The sequence below is a fragment of the Spea bombifrons genome, chromosome 10, assembly GCF_027358695.1.
Source record: "Spea bombifrons isolate aSpeBom1 chromosome 10, aSpeBom1.2.pri, whole genome shotgun sequence".
In the NCBI taxonomy this organism is placed as follows: Eukaryota; Metazoa; Chordata; class Amphibia; order Anura; family Pelobatidae; genus Spea; species Spea bombifrons.
The window spans coordinates 5,890,165-5,908,533 of NC_071096.1; the positions used below are offsets into that span (position 1 = coordinate 5,890,165).

The following is an 18,369-nucleotide window of genomic DNA, read 5'->3' on the forward strand; positions in this document are numbered from 1 at the left end:
CGGGTTTTTTTTTTTTTCAACTTTATTTAACATCCTCCATGTTAAATAAAGTTAAAAAAAACTTTATTTAACATGGAGGATGTTAAATAAAGTTAAAAAAACCCAGATGTTTTAATTTAAACCCTGTGCGGCCGCAGACCCGTAAGGCCGGCCTTGGTGGGGACTTCCCGGCCCCTTAGAGTGGCGGACCCGGTCGCAGTTGCGGCGGGCTTAAGGGGCAGGTGCCCCTTATGCCCTGCGTTACTGCGGCCGTAGGTAGGTTAGGGGCCTGGAGCTGCAGCTCCATCAGCCCCTAAAGTCAATGCGGCCCTGCCGTGGCCCGGCCCACCGGGCAAATGCCCGGTGTGCCCGATGGCCAGTCCGGGCCTGGTTCCATTCGAAGGATAGAAGGAGAATTCTTGTAGGGTTTGAAACTTCAAGAGGGGAGCCACGTATCGGTTTTCCTGCAGCAGGCGGGTGGAAAAGTCTATCTTCCAAGCAGCATTTTTAATATATTAAATGTTAGGAAACTGGGGAGTCCATTGAACGATATATTACACCTGCTGCAGAGAACCAGAGCCTACACAGGAAGAATGTATCTGTTGCTTCATCGTGTTGCCTAAAGTTTGAGCCATGCTGGTGTCATCTTCCATGATAGCCCAGCTTGAGAGCTGACATGCTAAATTAGAGACCGATAATAAGGGTGATTGCTATATATTTCCAAACAGTTATTTACATTATCATAAGTAAGTATGCAGAATCTAGAACTTTCTATCACGCTTTGCATGTTGAGACCATGACCATGGTGGACACAAAAGCTGATGGACGATGTCAGCATATAGTGGTAAACTTTTAAGGGCAGGGAGCGGGAACTGCCCCCGAATCCCACTCTCAACAAGAGATAATACAGGGAGAATAAAAGGCACTTTGCCCTTAGACCCTATAGAAGGGTGCACGGTGCAGCAAATCGTAGGTGGCAGTGGGAAAAGGTGACCTTGCCGCGCTCCAAGAAGAACCAAAATCCAACTTATTTAAATAAAACACCAGGTTCTAAAAATGTCAGCAGACACCATATTCCCGGACAGACAGACTGCTGGTAACCAAGCAGTGAAATTCATTGAAAATAAAACTAAACTGCAGTCAATATAAATATATGGAATGATAGTGAATGATCGTATTCCGTGTACCGGTGGGGAGAGGGGGTGTAGTATGTCTTTAATTGGGTATTATCTCAGAGACATGGATCAGTGTCACGGTAATTACAGACATTGCTCTGTGGTTTGTAACACTGTCCTCGTGAGATTAACTCAATATAACTAGGCTACTGCCTTCTGGAAGCAGGTTCCTCATACACCAGCATGCTGGCCGTGCTTTGTCCTCTCCGTTTGGAGATACCTTCTGGAACAGCGTGGTTCTGCACTGATGGGTCTATACGATATTGGTCCATATTGAGTAATAATTTGGTCTTACTGCTTGTAGAAAGCGGGACCTCCACGACAGGGGTCTTCAAGCTTTTACTGGAGTATCTGGTTTGTAGTGGGTGTTATGAGACACTTGTCCTTTTAATTAAATAGGCAGAATATGCCAAAAACTTTTCATAGGCAGCATGAAATGCCCACTGAAAATCCACAATCCCCGTAGGCTCGACCCAGACTGGGTGCCACCCGCGCCCCGTTACCATCCTTCTTGTCTTCTCCTGTGCAGATCTGCTCTTCCGGGTAACCTGAGGTCCGTCACAAACCCCAGTCACCTGGAACCTGATCAGACCGCGTTAAACCTAGACTGCCCATTAAAGTAATCCAATGAGTGGAAACCATGGCAACAGCAATAAAGCCAGATAGTCTCATTACCAGCTGGACACAGCAGGAATTAGCTTTTTACTTCTACATCAAAATACCTTCGCTTAGCAGAGGGAGACCCACCGGGTGTCTGGAGACCCACTGACACTTCCCCTAAAACTGAAGGATGAGAACTAAACGTCCAAAGGGTTACCATGGAAGCTTGTACACCGGGACCCTCTTCCAACGGGTTTAAACTGGTAATTTAACCATTTATATATTTCTATGGCTTACACCCCCCCATCAAAGGATTCTTCAAGTCAAAATACAATTATAGATCCAATGTCAATAGTAATACTTACCAAGACACATGGCAGGTAGCATGCTTGCTAGGCGTCAGAATATATTATCCCAAATAATTTCTTGTAAACTCCAGCCGGCGGGAATTTATTCCACCGATTTCCCTGTGATTTAACGTGTAACAAACATGCTGGATATTTGCCTATTTGATTAACAAATCATAAAAAAGTAGCAACAATGAACAAATGCATACTTAAAGGCATAGTTCCCAATTATGGCTCACATGCAGTTTTAAACCCGGGATTGTAATCTGTAGAATTAAACCGGGATCGTGACCTTCCGTGGAAAGTTCTGTAGAATCGTCATACATGGTGGCTATTAAGATTGTCAGCTCTTTGGGCAGGACAAGTAGGCCACTGGATTCCACTGGCGGGAATCCCACAACACGTTCCCCTTGGGGAAATATTCGTTAAACTATAGAAATATTTGGGAATTTGTGGTTATATAAAGGATGTGTCATAGATACACAGTCTGTATGGCTGAAACACGCATGATAATAATTACATCTCCGAGGTGCTCACTTTATGTATCCAGAAAAAGATAACTGGAGGAAAGGTCCTTAAATGCCCTTAACTGCGCCAAATAATGTCTATTATGGTGGTTTCTGGTGGGATGATACAGCATCCAGAATGAGACGTCACCGTCTGAATGTCTTTCTCTTTTGGCATCGTTACCGCCATATTTTCCATGCATTCCACCATCGCTCGGGCCGTTTATACCGCCGCCTCGCCCCATTCCCAGGAAAACCTCTCTCTTTTTTTTTGTCTTACCCAAGATCTCCGCAGAGTCTTTGTCTCATTATTCCCACTTGAGCTGTACATAAAAAAAAAAAAGGATTAATGGAAACCCACCTGTGGTCATTCATAGAACAGAAGTACCAGCCAGGTCTGTTCTAACCGGGAGAGGGGGGGAGGCGATCGTCAAGACCATCTCTGAACGTACGGGTCTCAGCCGAGTTTTACTTATCGTCTGGTACCATCAAACCACCCCAAAAAAAAATGTAAAAAAAAAAGGCCAACTACTGCAAGGGATAAAAATAAATATTTGAATTGATCTGTATGGAAAAAAAAAATTCCTCCTGCTTTGCCATGTTACTAATAGACGGATTGAATCATTTTTCTTTTCCTCTCTAATGGCATGCGTAATTGTTCCAGGTTTTCTGCGTCCTTCACCCGCACTTATTTAGATTAGAGACTGATGCATTTCCATGGTAACGTGCAGCAGGAAAAAGAAAAAAAAAGGAAAAAAGAGCCGGTTGCTAGTGTGTGGGCATGAAGCGATGTGGTCCTTATTCTGAGCTTACAACTTGTGTATAATAACACAGTCCTCCTTCCAGGAGATTTTTTTTTTAATATTATTATTTTTTATTTATTTTTTTGTATCGCTTATCCAAAAACCTTATATACCATACTGGATTAAAAGAAGAGAGAGAGAGAGGAAAAAAGGAGAAAAGCTCTTTTTTAAAAAAAGAAATATACATTATTTTTTATTGCATGTATTTGGATGCCGAAGATTTCTAAAACTTTGGAGCAAAATCGCTTTTTTTTTTTATTTAATGAAATCCGAAGCGGACGTTGTGCGAGGCATCGCCGTCGGCATGAGCAGGCAGGGCATCTCCGAGTGAGGAGGGAACGCCTCGGGTCAAACTATGGCAGAGAGTTCTAAATTCAAGAAGAAAGTGCATTTCGGAGGTACCGTATCATGGTGTTTTCTACGAGCTGCGGGGGTGCCGGGGTGACTTGTAGCCTAAGCGATGCGAGATTTGATCAGCGTCGGAAAGTAAAAAAGGGGTCTGCTTTGGGAAAATAGAATTCTCTGGCATACATTGTAAATAAATGTCAAAAAAGTTAGTTTGAATGTATTTGCCGGGTGTTTACATTTTACAGAGCGCTTTAAAACAGTGTATGTGTAAATGTGTGTGTGTGTGTATATGCGTAAAACTGGGTACATTGTTTGCTTTTTCTGCTGCGTTGTGTGTTCTGTTAGGAGGCTGCTGTCGGCGTTTGTAAAATGCATGTTCCTCGGCAGCTCAGACAGACAGCTTGTCATCTGCACAGACAAACAGGTAGACACCATGTCGGAGCGGACCCGTGCGGGTATCTGTTGGCACACGGTGAATGCACACTCGCACTAAACATGTAAGCGGATAGTCGGGATTGGCACATAGAGGTACGGGGGATTCCGGGCTCACGTGGTTATACCCACCGAGTGCTCCGTAAAAAGGGGGCTTTGTTCTTCTATGTAACATAGAAACATAGAATGTGACGGCAGATCGGCCCCATTCCGTCCCCTTCTAGTCTGACTGTTCCTCCTGCTTAATCTGGTCTCGTCTCAGATTCAGGAGCCATATGTCTATCCTATGCCTCCTTCACTGTACTAGCCTCTACCACCCCTGCAGGGAGTCTGTTCCACTTATCCACTACCCTTTTGAGTAAAGTAAAACGCCATTACGTTACATCTGACCCTCTTAAACTCTAGGTCTGAATCATGACCTCTTGACCTATGGCTTCCCGATGTGAGGTTTTTATTGAGAAATTAACAAAACAAAATTAATAAAACCCCCTTAAAGATTTTTTTTTTTGTCAATCTGTCTCGGTGCAATTTTTTTTTTAAAAGGATCAAGAAATCTTACTTATAAATAAAGCGATGATGTGTCTTTTACTTTTCTGGATCTATTTGGCTGTCGTACATGCAGAGCAAGTGAAATTGGATTTTAGAGATTGTTCTATAAAGAAGATTGGATTTATATCGAGTTAACAGGGGCTGCGGCTACCTGAAAGCCGCTGAGCGCTAGGATTCGGGCGCGTGTAACACCTGTAGCCGAGCGGGTAGGGGGTACGAGATTTAAAATGACGGCTTCCGGAAAAAAACAGGAAAATGAATCGGTGACAAAGGGTCGATTATTAGGGAAGAAATAGCCAAGTAGATGAGCCGGCTGGGTTTTGTCTGACATCAAGCCCGGTCTTCACTTACTTGGAGATATTTAAAATAAAATAACTAAAACCTTTTCTTTTTAACTGTACAAATATCGCAAAGATACTGCAGGTTTCCCAACAGCCAATAAGCCAATAATCCTGCCCAAAAACCATTTGTATATCCAAGTATAATTAATGGCTGTGGAATGGCTGTGTAAGTAGGTCGCTGTCTATGTGCCCATAATTAAATGTTTTTTCTACATTATTAACTCATACAAATAAGGTGTTAATTGTGTAAGTAGAGGAAGACCTCGCACACACTCGCCTCTATTATGGAATATTGGAGTTACGGCTTCCTCCGTTATCTGTGAGGTCACTTCCTGTGTAAAACGTCCTTTTTTTAATCCAAGAGTTTTCATTAAAAAAGAAAATGCATCAGTGGGCATCCAAGGCTAATATTTCATTGAAAAACATGTGTTTTGGAGTGAAGCTGTTCATCTTAGAGGGAACTTTTAATGCTTCTCGTTAATTTGTTTGGAGATGAAATCGTGTTTAGCTGTCGGATACGTTACATTGAAGCCTGGGAGAGATGTGATTTAATGTGCTTGTGCTGATTAATAACGGTAACTGATCAATGTTTCTCGTTAATGTGCATGGCTACGAGTGGATATTGGAAATCTATTTCTGAACAATGTCCCAGGCATGGAATTCGTTCCGTCTTGTAAAAACCTACAGCGTGTTTATTAGTTTTGTTGTTGTTTTTTTTTGTTTTTTTTTTTGATCGCTTGTACTCTGATGAAGAAGTAAATGAATAAGGTGCTAATCACCGAGGCTTGAATGAATTGATCTAATCTACTTGAGAATGACGGTCTGGTCGAAAAAGCACTTGACGTCTGCAAGAAACGGATATACAAGCAACAGGTGTAGAGCTTTGAGGCAATCAGACCTCCAAATGCTTATAAAAGCGCAGCCTTCCCTTTTAATTAACGAGTAAAACGAATGCATTTATTAGTGCCGTGAGATATATGCTTAACTCTTTGAGTGCCACACACACTCACACTCTTCTCCAGTTTGAAAATGGACCCATGATGATCTGGTTCATTTCTGTTAAGAGGTATATTAATGAAATATTTAAATTTTTGGGCATAAAAACGCTGATTTTTTTTTTTTGTTTTGTTTTAGAAACTCGAACAGACAGAACGAAAAAACTATTTCGACATTACACCGTCGGATCCTACGACAGCTTCGATGCTTCCAGGTAACGTATTCTATGTGCGTTGAAAGACTGTTGTGTTCTAGAGTTTTGGCTTTTTTTTGGCGCTTACAGATGCTGTCCAGCCGCTGTTTAATTTAGAACTCCCATGAGAGTGATGGGAGTTGTCCAACCTTGATATTCTTCTGGAGTTAGAAGAGCTAGTCCAGAATCACACAGCTTTCCCCAGAGAGGGCTCATTGCAGGAATGATTTCGCTAAGAAAGTTTAGCCGTCCGTCTCATCAGAGGAGATAAAGCAGGGTGGCCTCTGCCACCCTCAGCCACCAGATAGCATGCAGGGGCTACAGCGGAAGTGCTTGTCTAGGGCTGTCTCCGAGGATGGAAAGCAGTCTCATGTGTAATGCAATCACGTACATTCCATGACCATCTGGGAAACAGTCTCACTGGCTTTAAACATAATTATACCCCATCATGCTGCTGTCTGTTCTGTTCCTTCCCTCCGGCTCCTGCCTCACTGCGCTCTCGCTGGGCTCTTCGCTCTCACATCAGCGCTCCGTTCACTTCCTTGGTTTGCTGTTCTTTTCGTGGGCTCTGTCAGAATTCACTGTCCATGCTTTGATGGTTTGGTACCGGTCGCTGTGGTTCTTGGCACTATCTGTCTGTCTCTCTGTGCCGTAGCTCTATGCGCTCCCTGCTACTTTCCCGAGCTTCTTTTATCTGGGCTGCCTTAGTTTTTGGTGCGGACGCCGGCGCTCTCTCTTATATCCAGTACTTCTCAGTGCGGTTTCCGCTGCTCGTTTCGGTTATTGTATTAGTTCTCGGTCATTGGTCCTGCCCTAGTTTTAATAATGGTTTCTAAAAGTTCTCTGATACCTGTCTCTTGGATCTCTGCCCCTGCTGTCTCTCTGATACCTGTCTCTCGGGTCTCTGCCCCTGCTGTCTCTCTGATACCTGTCTCTTGGATCTCTGCCCCTGTTGTCTCTCTGATACCTGTCTCTTGGGTCTCTGTCCCTGCTGTCTCTCTGGTCTCTGTCCCTGCTGTCTCTCTGGTCTCTGTCCCTGCTGTCTCTCGGGTCCCTGCCCCTGCTGTATTTCTGATACCTGACTCTCTGGTCTCTATCCTTGCCATCTCTCGGATAGATGCATTTCTGGTGTCACCCTGCACTCTCTCTCTCGTTAATACCCATGTTTCTTTTATTACTCTAATCCCTCTCTCCTATACCTGTATCTCTGATTTCACCCCCTCTGATAGCTGTCTCTCTGGAATCTGTGCGTCTCTCTGATAGCTGTCTGTCTGGTCTCACTTTATGCCCTTTCATTGATACCTGTCTCTCTGGACCCCCCTGAACGCACTCTGATTCCTTGCTCTCTCTGCTCTCACTCCCTACCCTCATGCTCTCTCTCTCTCTCTCTCTCTCTCTCTCTCTCTCTCTCTCTCTCTCTCTCTCTCTCTCTCTCGTTCCTTTCTCTCTGCTCGCACCCTCTGCCCCCTTTTGGACTTTGCTTTTCTGTTGCCTATTTTTCGGTTCCTTGTTGAACATTTTTATTTATTTTTGGCATGGTTTTTTTTTCTTCTCTCATTGACTTAAGTATTTACCCCATCCCCCTGCCTCCTCCGTCGCTGTCACAAGTCTGAATGCTGCGCTGATTTCTCCCTGTACGGCTGTGCATAATTACTCATAATTAGCAGTGTGGGCTGACTTACTATTGATCTTAGCGGAGTTCAGCATCTGCTCTACAGACACTGCACATGAACAGCACCCAGTGTCCGCCGCGCATGAACAGCACCCAGCGTCCGCCGCGCATGAACAGCACCCAGCGTCCGCCGCGCATGAACAGCACCCAGCGTCCGCCGCGCATGAACAGCACCCAGCGTCCGCCGCGCATGAACAGCACCCAGCGTCCGCCGCGCATGAACAGCACCCAGCGTCCGCCGCGCATGAACAGCACCCAGCGTCCGCCGCGCATGAACAGCACCCAGCGTCCGCCGCGCATGAACAGCACCCAGCTTCCGCCGCGCATGAACAGCACCCAGCGTCCGCCGCGCATGAACAGCACCCAGCGTCCGCCGCGCATGAACAGCACCCAGCGTCCGCCGCGCATGAACAGCACCCAGCTTCCGCCGCGCATGAACAGCACCCAGCGTCCGCCGCGCATGAACAGCACCCAGCGTCCGCCGCGCATGAACAGCACCCAGCGTCCACCGCGCATCCCCTACACTGGCCAGGGACCACGTATACTTTGAGATTTAGTTCATGTATTTATTTTACCGGACACTTTGACAATACGACAGACCCACTTCTAACTTTGGGCGCTGGTAACTTTATCAAGATACCAAACACACCTATTCTCATTTATTGTTTGGAAGAAAAACATTTAGATTTTCTTAAGCTGTTTCCTTTGATACTCATTATTGTTAATAATAATAATAATATTTTATTATTATTCTTATTATTGTCTTATTGTTTACCAAGACAAGTAAATCAGCAGGGAGCACACGGAGTGGTGTTTTTAATATATGAATTGACACATGTGATTATGGTTAATTTGTTTAACTGACATCATTACAACTACAATGGAACTCTTCTTAAAGTCAGGAAAACAATGGCTAGTTTTTTTCCAGCATTGGGTTTATTTAAGAAAATGTATTAATGATAATAATAATAATAATAATAATAATAATGAAACTAGATATAACGTGATACGAGTATTATTTTTGTAATAATTCACTATTAATATATAAAGAATCTTATTAAAATGGAAAAATTGCCGGCCAAAGGCAGAATAGACGCTCGGGCCGGTTCCTCGCTGTGCTGGTTATAGGAATCTCTCTGTAGATCCGGAGGGAACGCACGCAGCGAGTTTAAAGCAGTATATTAACGGGCTTGCCTTGCGATCTTGCGGTACAATGCGGCGCTTCTGGCACGCTCAGCAAATTCGTTCATACATCTGCAGACAACGCAGGTTTATTTTTAGTGCTAAATGAAGTGGCGTTAGTGTTAGGATGGTCAGTGCGAGAGCTGCGATCTTGCCGCTGTGTCACGTGATTGCTGCTTTGCCCCTTATTATTTGTGATAGTAACTCCCAGACCCTGACAGTAGGACTTCAAAGCAGTCTTTAGGACTCCTTATCATACTATGCAGTAGAATGAAGAGCAGCTGCCCTTCATTGGTTGATGCCAGAAGAGCCCCCTGCCGGCAACCAATAGAGTCGCTCTTACGGGCATTTCAATCTTGGCGCCATCCTACGGATTCCCTATTAATCCCTGCTATACTACAGAAGACTTACGATAGGCGAGAGGGAATGACTGGTGTGGTGGGAAGGGACCAGGGAGATATTTAGAGGTTTTGTGCTAATAGGCTAGCCTAGTATATATATGTGAACACGAAGAAACGAAAATTCTTTGTGCAGCCGCCATATTTGTTTGTTTTGTTATTCGGTTTGAAAAGCGAAAAGCAACATTCGTGTTCGTTTTCATGTTCTCCTGAATACGAATGCACAAGTCTATTGTATACAGCGCGGGGGGGGGGGGTTATATATCACTGTATACAGTGCTGGGGGGGTTAAATATTACTGTATACAGTGCTGGGGGTTATATATATCACTGTATACAACGCTGGGGAGGTTATATATCACTGTATACAGTGCTGGGGGGTCATAGATCACTGTATACAGTGCTGGGGGGTTATATATATACACACACACATCACTGTATACAGTGCTGGGGGGTTATATATATCACTGTATACAGTGCTGGGGGGTTATATATATCACTGTATACAGCGCTGAGGGGGTATATATCACTGTATACAGCGCTGGGGGGTTAAATAATACTGTATACAGTGCTGGGGGGTTATATATCACTGTATACAGCGCTGGGGGGTTAAATATTACTGTATACAGTGCTGGGGGGTTATATATATCACTGTATACAGCGCTGGGGGGGTTATATATATACACACACACACACACATCACTGTATACAGTGCTGGGGGGTTATATATCACTGTATACATGTATAGGGTGTTATCTCAGATTTGACAGTTTCCTTGTGAAGGTAAATGACAGGCCAAACTCTGGATTTCATTACATGCAGTAGGTTGCATTTTGTGAATATATTCCGCATTAAACTATTCTCAAACACTACACAACATTATTGCCTTTTGTCATACAAGAAACACTGTCACAATACAAAGCCATGGAAATCCAGTTTGGGCTTTACAATGACATCACAATCACATGGCGCATCCCTGCACGGCATTGGCTGATCTTACCCTAATTATTTGTCTATAAACCACGATTACTCCAGATCCCTGCAAACCGGCATGCTCACTATTTCACTGTAACATCACACTTATACATCACATTACACTGCATCAGGCTTATACATCACATCACACCACATTGCAACATCACATCGTCACACTGTATCAGGCTCATACATCACATTATACAGTAACATCACGCTGCATCATCATATCATCACACTGCATCGGGCTTATACATCACATTACACTGTATCATCACACTGTATCAGGCTTATACATCATACTGTATCATCACACCGCATTGCAACATCACATCATCACATTGTATCATCACACTGCATCAGGCTTATACATCACATTACATTGTAACATCACACTGTATCATCACACTGTATCATCACACTGTATCAGGCTTATACATCACATCACACTGTAACATCACACTGAATCATCACATTACATTGTATCATCACACTGTATCAGGCTTATACATCACATTACACTGTATCATCACACTGAATCATCACATTACATTGTATCATCACACTGTATCAGGCTCATACATCGCAATCACACACTGCATTCCCGTATCACATTCTACACCCACACACTGCACCACCACCCCGCACCGCATCTCTCTGCCACGCGCACGCTCTGCATCCGCGCGTCACAGGCCCGGGAGACCGCTCACCTTGGGCGTCTCTGAGCAGCGAGCGGACGGATCTCCGAGCCCGGCCTCCGTTCACGAAACGCCTCGTGTGTCAGTCCCTGCTGATAAATTACAAGGCAACACGGAGCAATTCTTCAAACTGATTAATATCCTAAACGAAAGGCACGCCGGTGATTCAGATGTATTTACCTTAAAACACTCACTTAATGTGTTATTAGCAGCCGTGTGCGGACGCAGGACAGACTTACTCAGTTTTAATTAAACTGATGCATAATTTAGAACAGTCCATTTGTGTTGGTTTGACTCACACACCCTGTTACTATATTAACCATTTCAGTAGCTTTATAGAGGGCTTTGACTCCTATTAAACCCAGCCAGCCAAAGCCTAAAGCGCACAGCTTTTCCCGGCTCTAATTTATGTAGAGTACATCATATGATGTAGTAAGGAAGTTTTACTTTGCTGAGAGGGTGGTAGATAAGTGCAACAGCCTCCCAGCAGACATGGTAGAGGTCGATAGAGCGAAGGAACTTAAAGATGCATGGGAAAGGCACATGGCTTCCGAATCTAAGATGAGAATTATGAAAAATGGTCATCGCCAATATAACCAAAAATATGAAAAGCAATGTAAACAATGTTACACACCACTACAGTGTATTATGATAAAAACATACAATTTTATTAAAATATATAAATATAAAAAATACATTTATGTAGTACATCCACTTATAATATATCATAATCAGCTGTGAATTTATTTATATATAATTAAAATTATAAAATAATTAAAATCAGCCACATATACTTATAGACGTCAAAAGCACATCATGCTTAAATATATAAATAAATAAATGCATATATAATAAACACTTTGTGGACTCGGATAAATTGAATGGGTCTGATCTGCTAGCGGCTGCCCATTCCATGTTTCTCTATGGCAGAAGTAAATTACCATCATGCTTTTTAACCCTTCCCATAACAGATGGGTGTGCATTGTAAGAAAAGCCCAATTAGGAAGGCACTGGCCAGTTGCAGATGGAATTAGAAGGCGTAATTGGTTTGGTTGAGCTGCGTGATCAGTCTGGAGGACTTTAGCTAATGTTGGAGCAGTCGCCTTCTCAAGTGAGTCTGAAAGATTATAAACCGTTTGGTTAACCGTACAGAAATCGAGGCTGTCTGAAGGGTTTAGTTAAGCGAGGTAGGGAGCCTTTTGTTAAATATAGATGTCAGAGACTAAGCTAAAGATTTAACAGGAAACATAGGATCAAGTCTTGTAGATTAGTCATGGCTTTTTACATTTTCCATGTATGTTACACGCAGCCTGTGGCCAATAGAGTGAAGGAGAGCAGCGTGGCAATATTTGGCTTAGTTACGTTGGGTCACCCAGTCTGGAACTGGGTCCTTCCTTTTATACACTGCTGTGATCACATATATAGGACTTATAACTGGTGCTTTTGCTACCAGTATGTTATGGTTTATATTCCTGCTTGAACACAGGTGACCGAATTAGGTGCTTTTCTTTTAAATAATGACGAGTGAAGATTTCTATAAGGATTTGTATTAGAAGCGTTTTACTGTGTCAGATCTTCACAATGGGATTTAAAGGGTTATTGTTTCATTCTCAAAGTCAGCTCGTTAGGAAAGTTCCCAGGTATGTTGCTACTGGAGGATTCAGTCACCTGCAGTTATTTGGGTCTATTCATTAAGATGTGAAATAAGAGAACCTGCAAGTTTAAATTTTGCCGGTTTCAGGTGAGGGCGTGCATGTTTAAAAAACCTTCCTATAATAATAACCGGAGAGGGGGCAACAAGTGCATCTCCTATATCCCCGCTCTATGCACAGTGATATATATATATATTAGTGAATGTCGTGGGGTATGCAGTATTCCTAATATAACTGGCAAATATGTGGAATATAGTATGAGAAATCTGCCGGATCTGCATGACAATTCCTGTCCATAAAGTTGCTCCTCCCCTCTGGGAAAAGCTGATTGGTTGTGCAACCTTGAGGGTGTGAACTTTAGTTCAGGGCTTATTATCAGTTATGCAGGTTTTGCCACCAATTGCCACTGAACCCATTCTTGTCGAGGTAGAACCAAAAATAAATAAATGGTGTTAAATACTACGCGGGTAAGAGTTCCTCTGTAAGTCCACAGATTGTATTAGTTATAATAGTTACAATAGTTCTAATGATAAATATCCTATATATGATATAATGTAGCCATTCATTCCCATGGGGGGGGGTACTTGCTACCGTAAGCCTTTGGAACTCCAATTTCCATAAGTGATCTAATTTGAGAACGTACAGGAGCTTGAATTAATTTGATTTCTATCGCCCTAGATTGTGCTGGACAAGTGATATTTTACATCAGAGGCGCTGGCTTTTTAATAACATTTTATTAACATTTCATATCTTTCTGATGTGTAGCTGTTTTTTTTTTTACATTTGTATGTATTTATTGGCTTTCCCGGGTATTTATTGGCTTTCCTGGGCACGTTTGAGTCTGCTGCCCTTTAACTCTAACATTTTGTGTACCGATTCGCATGGTAGATGTTGTTGGCCGAGATAGTTCATTGTTCTCAACTGTACGTGACTCACCAGAACCTCGGACATGCGTGCCCCGAGGAAGCCAGGGATTGACGTTGATTTTAAAGGGAAGCGTTACTATTTACTGAAAATCCATATTTTATTTCTCTTTTATACTGTTCTACGAACAAAGGCTACTCTTCTCTTATTAAATGAAGCGAGTGTCGCGTTCGTAGAGTGTTATTGCAGGTAACGGGCCTGAGCAAAATACAGGAGAGGCAAAGGATAAAATTCCTCATGCGTTTCACGTCACAATCACAGGCTTCGGAACACAAAAAGCATTGGATTTGATGGCAAAAAAGAACCATTCGGCCCATCCGGTCTCCCCGTTTTCCTGCTTAATCAGTCGTTGGTCTCGTCTTAGATTCAGGAGCCAAATCCCTGATCTGGTCTGGTGTTTGTTCCCTTTGTCCCACCCCGCACACCTCACCCTCGGACCTCAAGACTGGGCAACATCTTGGTTATTTGTATGATTCTCTGACCTCAAAGGACTTAAAGAGGTCTATGGAAAATATGTGATGTTAAACTACAACTTGAATCAGGTGTTTTTGAACAGAAGGCTACCATTACGTAACGCCATTGTACAGCATACCTGCTAACAGTCCCGAATTTCCTGGGACAATCTGATTTTTGGGTCATCTCCCATCATATTCAGATCTGTCCCAGCATAAAAAGACTGCCTATGCACAGTGCGTTACACTTGCACAGACAGCATTGTCTTTAAACTGTGTATGTCTAAGTTAGCCGGCATGCGCTCCAAACCCCCCTGGTATCTGTACTGGGTAGCCTAGAGCTCAATGCTGCGGAGTCACTCGGAGTGTGTGGCCCCGGCCCTTTTGTCCTGGGGCCCACAACAATTAAAATATATGCCTTTTCAGATTCCATTTTTCACCACTTAGTGAATGTAGCCCAGAATATATCATCATTCAGCTCATTCCCACAATCTTATTACAGCAAATACAATCCAAATTAGAATTAAACGCTTCACGAGGAAAGGAAATTACCAGGGGCCGATGCAAGTGCCTGCTGAATGTATAAAAAAAATATATACCCAGAAACTCTTAAGGCGCCGGACTCCAAGCCTGTATTAAAGGGAAAAACGAGATTCGGGCGGTGTTTCCGATGCTGTTTGGGCATAAATGTGTTTGTTGCATGTTATTTAGAGAGCACTTGGGGGGTTAAGTAGTCCTCCTGGACTAAGATGGACAGCTAGTGAAAACTGGGTTTCTACATACGCTACACAAACACCCCCCGACACCCCCAAAAGGCACAGCGGTCATTAAGTTCTATAATACAGTATATGTGTATATATATATATATAACACCACAGTATTCATCACATCTGTTTCTGCTGTGTCAGAGTTGACCTTAGTAACTTTGTCTTTCAATAGATAGGTGTAAAATTTGCACTATTTTTATACATAAAATAATTCATTTCTGTAAGAGCAGTAAAGTTGTGGAATTCACTTCCTATTATGGTTTTACAATCACATACCCAAGACGCCTTTGGTGTATACATTGATGTTTGTGTGTGTCTGTAAACATATATTTATTTATATTCAGACAGAGCCTTAAAAATAACGTTCACCAAAATGACGTTGGCCAACACAATATTGTTGAGCTTAAACACATGAAATGTCCCGGCCTGCGGCACCGGTAACCATAGACTGGTACTTGACACTGAAACCTCCGCTTTACTGGGTAACATCACCTACTAGCGCAATTTACTAATCAATTATGGTGCCTGGTCAGATGAGCTAGAGAGCGGAAAGCTGTTATTTTTTAATTAAATGGTATAAAAGTATTCCCTTTGGGGTACAAGACGCTGATGGGATTATTAATTTAAAGCAATAAAGCTTTCTCTGGTGGGAAAATGGGAAGGGGCTCTAATTAATTATTCAACGGGGGCCACATAGCCGTCCCTGCTCAGCAAGTAGGCCGATGTTACACGGGTAAGGAGAAAGTATCTTTAATATATTTGCAAATGGACAGCAGCTGGTTAAGGGATGTGATTTGGGTTCGATATTCATTAAGTACATTTATATTCATGATAAGAGAAGGGTTTCGGGGGCGTAAATGTACGAGGAACCGTTCTAGTAGGAGGAACCCACCAGGGTTTGCTCTTCACAATGGTGGACACCTCACCGGTCCGCCAAAGTCCCACTTTGGTGACCTCGTCAGCAGGTAAGAACCTTTTGGCCCATGTAGTCTGTCCATTATTTACCTTATTTTGCTGTTGATCTTGCCCTATGTTCGGGATAACTTTCTTCTTCTACTAAAAGTGTTAATAAAGGAGTATAAATCAACGAGGACAGACCGTTTCCCCGTATGACCCCTTTATGCGTGAACATGAAATAGATTTTCCATTAGTGAGATGTCGGTGCAGAGAGTGTATGGCCAGGTCCCCTAGGCAGTCGCTTGGAGTCTAAAGGTAATAAAGACGCGAGAAGCCAATAAAGGCAGCATTCTGACCCCCCCCCCATGGAACATCATTCCCCAGCTTGCCACACTCAGCGAAGCCTCTAATACGATTGACTCGATGGAGAGACTCTATTAAACAATTGAATCTCCCTGCCATAGAGAAGTGGCCCGACGATGGCCCGTTTGTAACATTCAGTCACCCGCGTAGCTATTAGATGCGTTATATTAAACGGAAGCCTGTTTGTGACCCGAGCCGGATTGTAAATCGGACAGATTGTCTTCGTGAGAAGTGAAGTTTCGTTATTCGTAGCCCCACTGCTGTAAATCGTGTTACAAAAAAAGGCGTTTTAATTATAGGGTGAGATAGGTAGTACTGGGTATATTCGTTTTTAAAGGTGCCGTCCCACTTTGACAAAACAGTAATTGCATGGATGTTAACCATATAGACCTTCGAAGCTCTGCCGCTTTGGTCTTTGAGCGTTTAATCGCATAAATTCAACAAAATGTTTGAGACGCTTTTTTGCATCACCTTTCCAATAAAATTATGACTGAGACAGCAGGGGCCGTTTAATTCACTTAAGGGACAGTTGGCAGGACCCCCTTATTTCAGCTCCCTTACTTCACTATTCATTCAAGGGCAACCTGTGGTAGGTTTCTCCAGCAGGAATGGCTGAGCCGGCCCTGCGTAATGTATAGTTCAATGGGTGGATAAATCTCACGGACATAACTATTCGGCATGCAGTGCCAGACAGGCTCTTCATGCAGCAGAAGCTCGCTATAATGTATAGAGGAGGCAAGAAATAGAAACCACAATTCTTGCAAGTTGTCCAAGCGGTTTACAAGAAAGGGTTTGGGTGTTCAACAAAACTAGAAATGTTTGTTGCCGAAATTAACTACATTCAGGAGAGCGGGTGGGACTGCACCTTTACGGCCAGGATAATTTCCTTTGATATTAATGTGCGGATCTAATCTCAGTTTACAGTCTGTGAATAAAGTGAATAAGCACTTCCAGCTTTAAATGAATACAATGCCTGAGCAAGATGTGGCCTCAAATACATTTTTATGATCCGCCTCTCCATACTTTGCATTGGTGAAGGACATTTGACTTAAAGCCCCATAAGTAACAATGACTTCCACAAGCCTTGTCGCTGGTGTATGGGTGCGGGCGCTCTGCCTGCCCTGTTAGTGAATGGGTTAATATTATGTTGCATGTGTATGTCGGGCAGTATGGGGTTTTGATGTTGCTGCTGGTTCAGCCTGCCCCGTGTATCATCATCATGGAGGAGACGTTGTTTCTGATCTCGTCTGCCCGTCGCCATAATCGGTGGTCTTCTAGAACAGTTGTTAGGATTGATTGTTGGTGGAGATATAAATCCAGTCGTAACGTATTTAATTGGTATGGATTGGAGCGTGCTGCATGCGGTGTCTCGTGCGGTGACTGCTTCCATCTTCAAGGAGTCTCTGCTTGCCCCGATGATGTCACGCTTTCTCGGACAAGCAGCATTCAGTCTGTTGCGAGCCGTCTGCCGAACGCGTCGCCGCTGCTTGTGGCAGCCTTAGCCTCTGAATGTAGTTAACCGCTTCACAACCAAGGGGTACCTCCTTAACCCATTGAGTACCCAGGGAAGTGGCGGGTAGCTTTTTAGTGCACCTGTCAGGCACTGAGAATGCTAAGCGAGAAGGGTCAGGTAAGGTAAAGGTAGCGGTGGGAGGGGGTCTGGGCTCTGTCTGTAGTCCGAGCTAGCAGCAGACGGCCAGCGCAGTCCATTTATTCCTCTGAGCGGAGGATAAGAGGGTAGGTCTGGTACCACCGCCCCCCCTCCATTACACAGCTTGACCTAAGTAAACTGATTTAGTCCTTTTTGCATTATTTTGCCTTTTCTCTGTGAAAGTCAAATATACAAAGATCTAAGGCAGCCCTTCGTATAGGATATATATATATATATATATATATATATATATATATATATATATATATATATATATATCTATATATATATCTATATCTAATCACGGTTGTATATGATTACTAGAAGCAGAGGATGATTGCTTTCGTTTAATGCCCTTTCTGCATGGAGGCTGGCAGGGGGTTCCAGTGCAATATGTTGCATACGTCACGAGCTGTAGAGGAGTTAATTCTGGTGTAAAGGCATAACTGCACGGAGATGTTAGCATTAGA

General features: G+C 43.3%; 1 protein-coding gene across 2 annotated transcripts in view; it reads left to right on the forward strand.

Annotated features, from left to right (window-relative positions):
* The window catches only part of SHANK2 (SH3 and multiple ankyrin repeat domains 2), a 164,907-nt gene that overhangs the window by 92,704 nt on the left and 53,834 nt on the right, over positions 1-18,369 (forward strand). For both annotated transcript variants that reach the window (XM_053448763.1, XM_053448764.1), the window contains one exon: positions 6,215-6,290. In XM_053448763.1, coding sequence (XP_053304738.1) covers positions 6,215-6,290 — 76 coding nt within the window. The remainder of the gene's footprint in view (positions 1-6,214; positions 6,291-18,369) is intronic.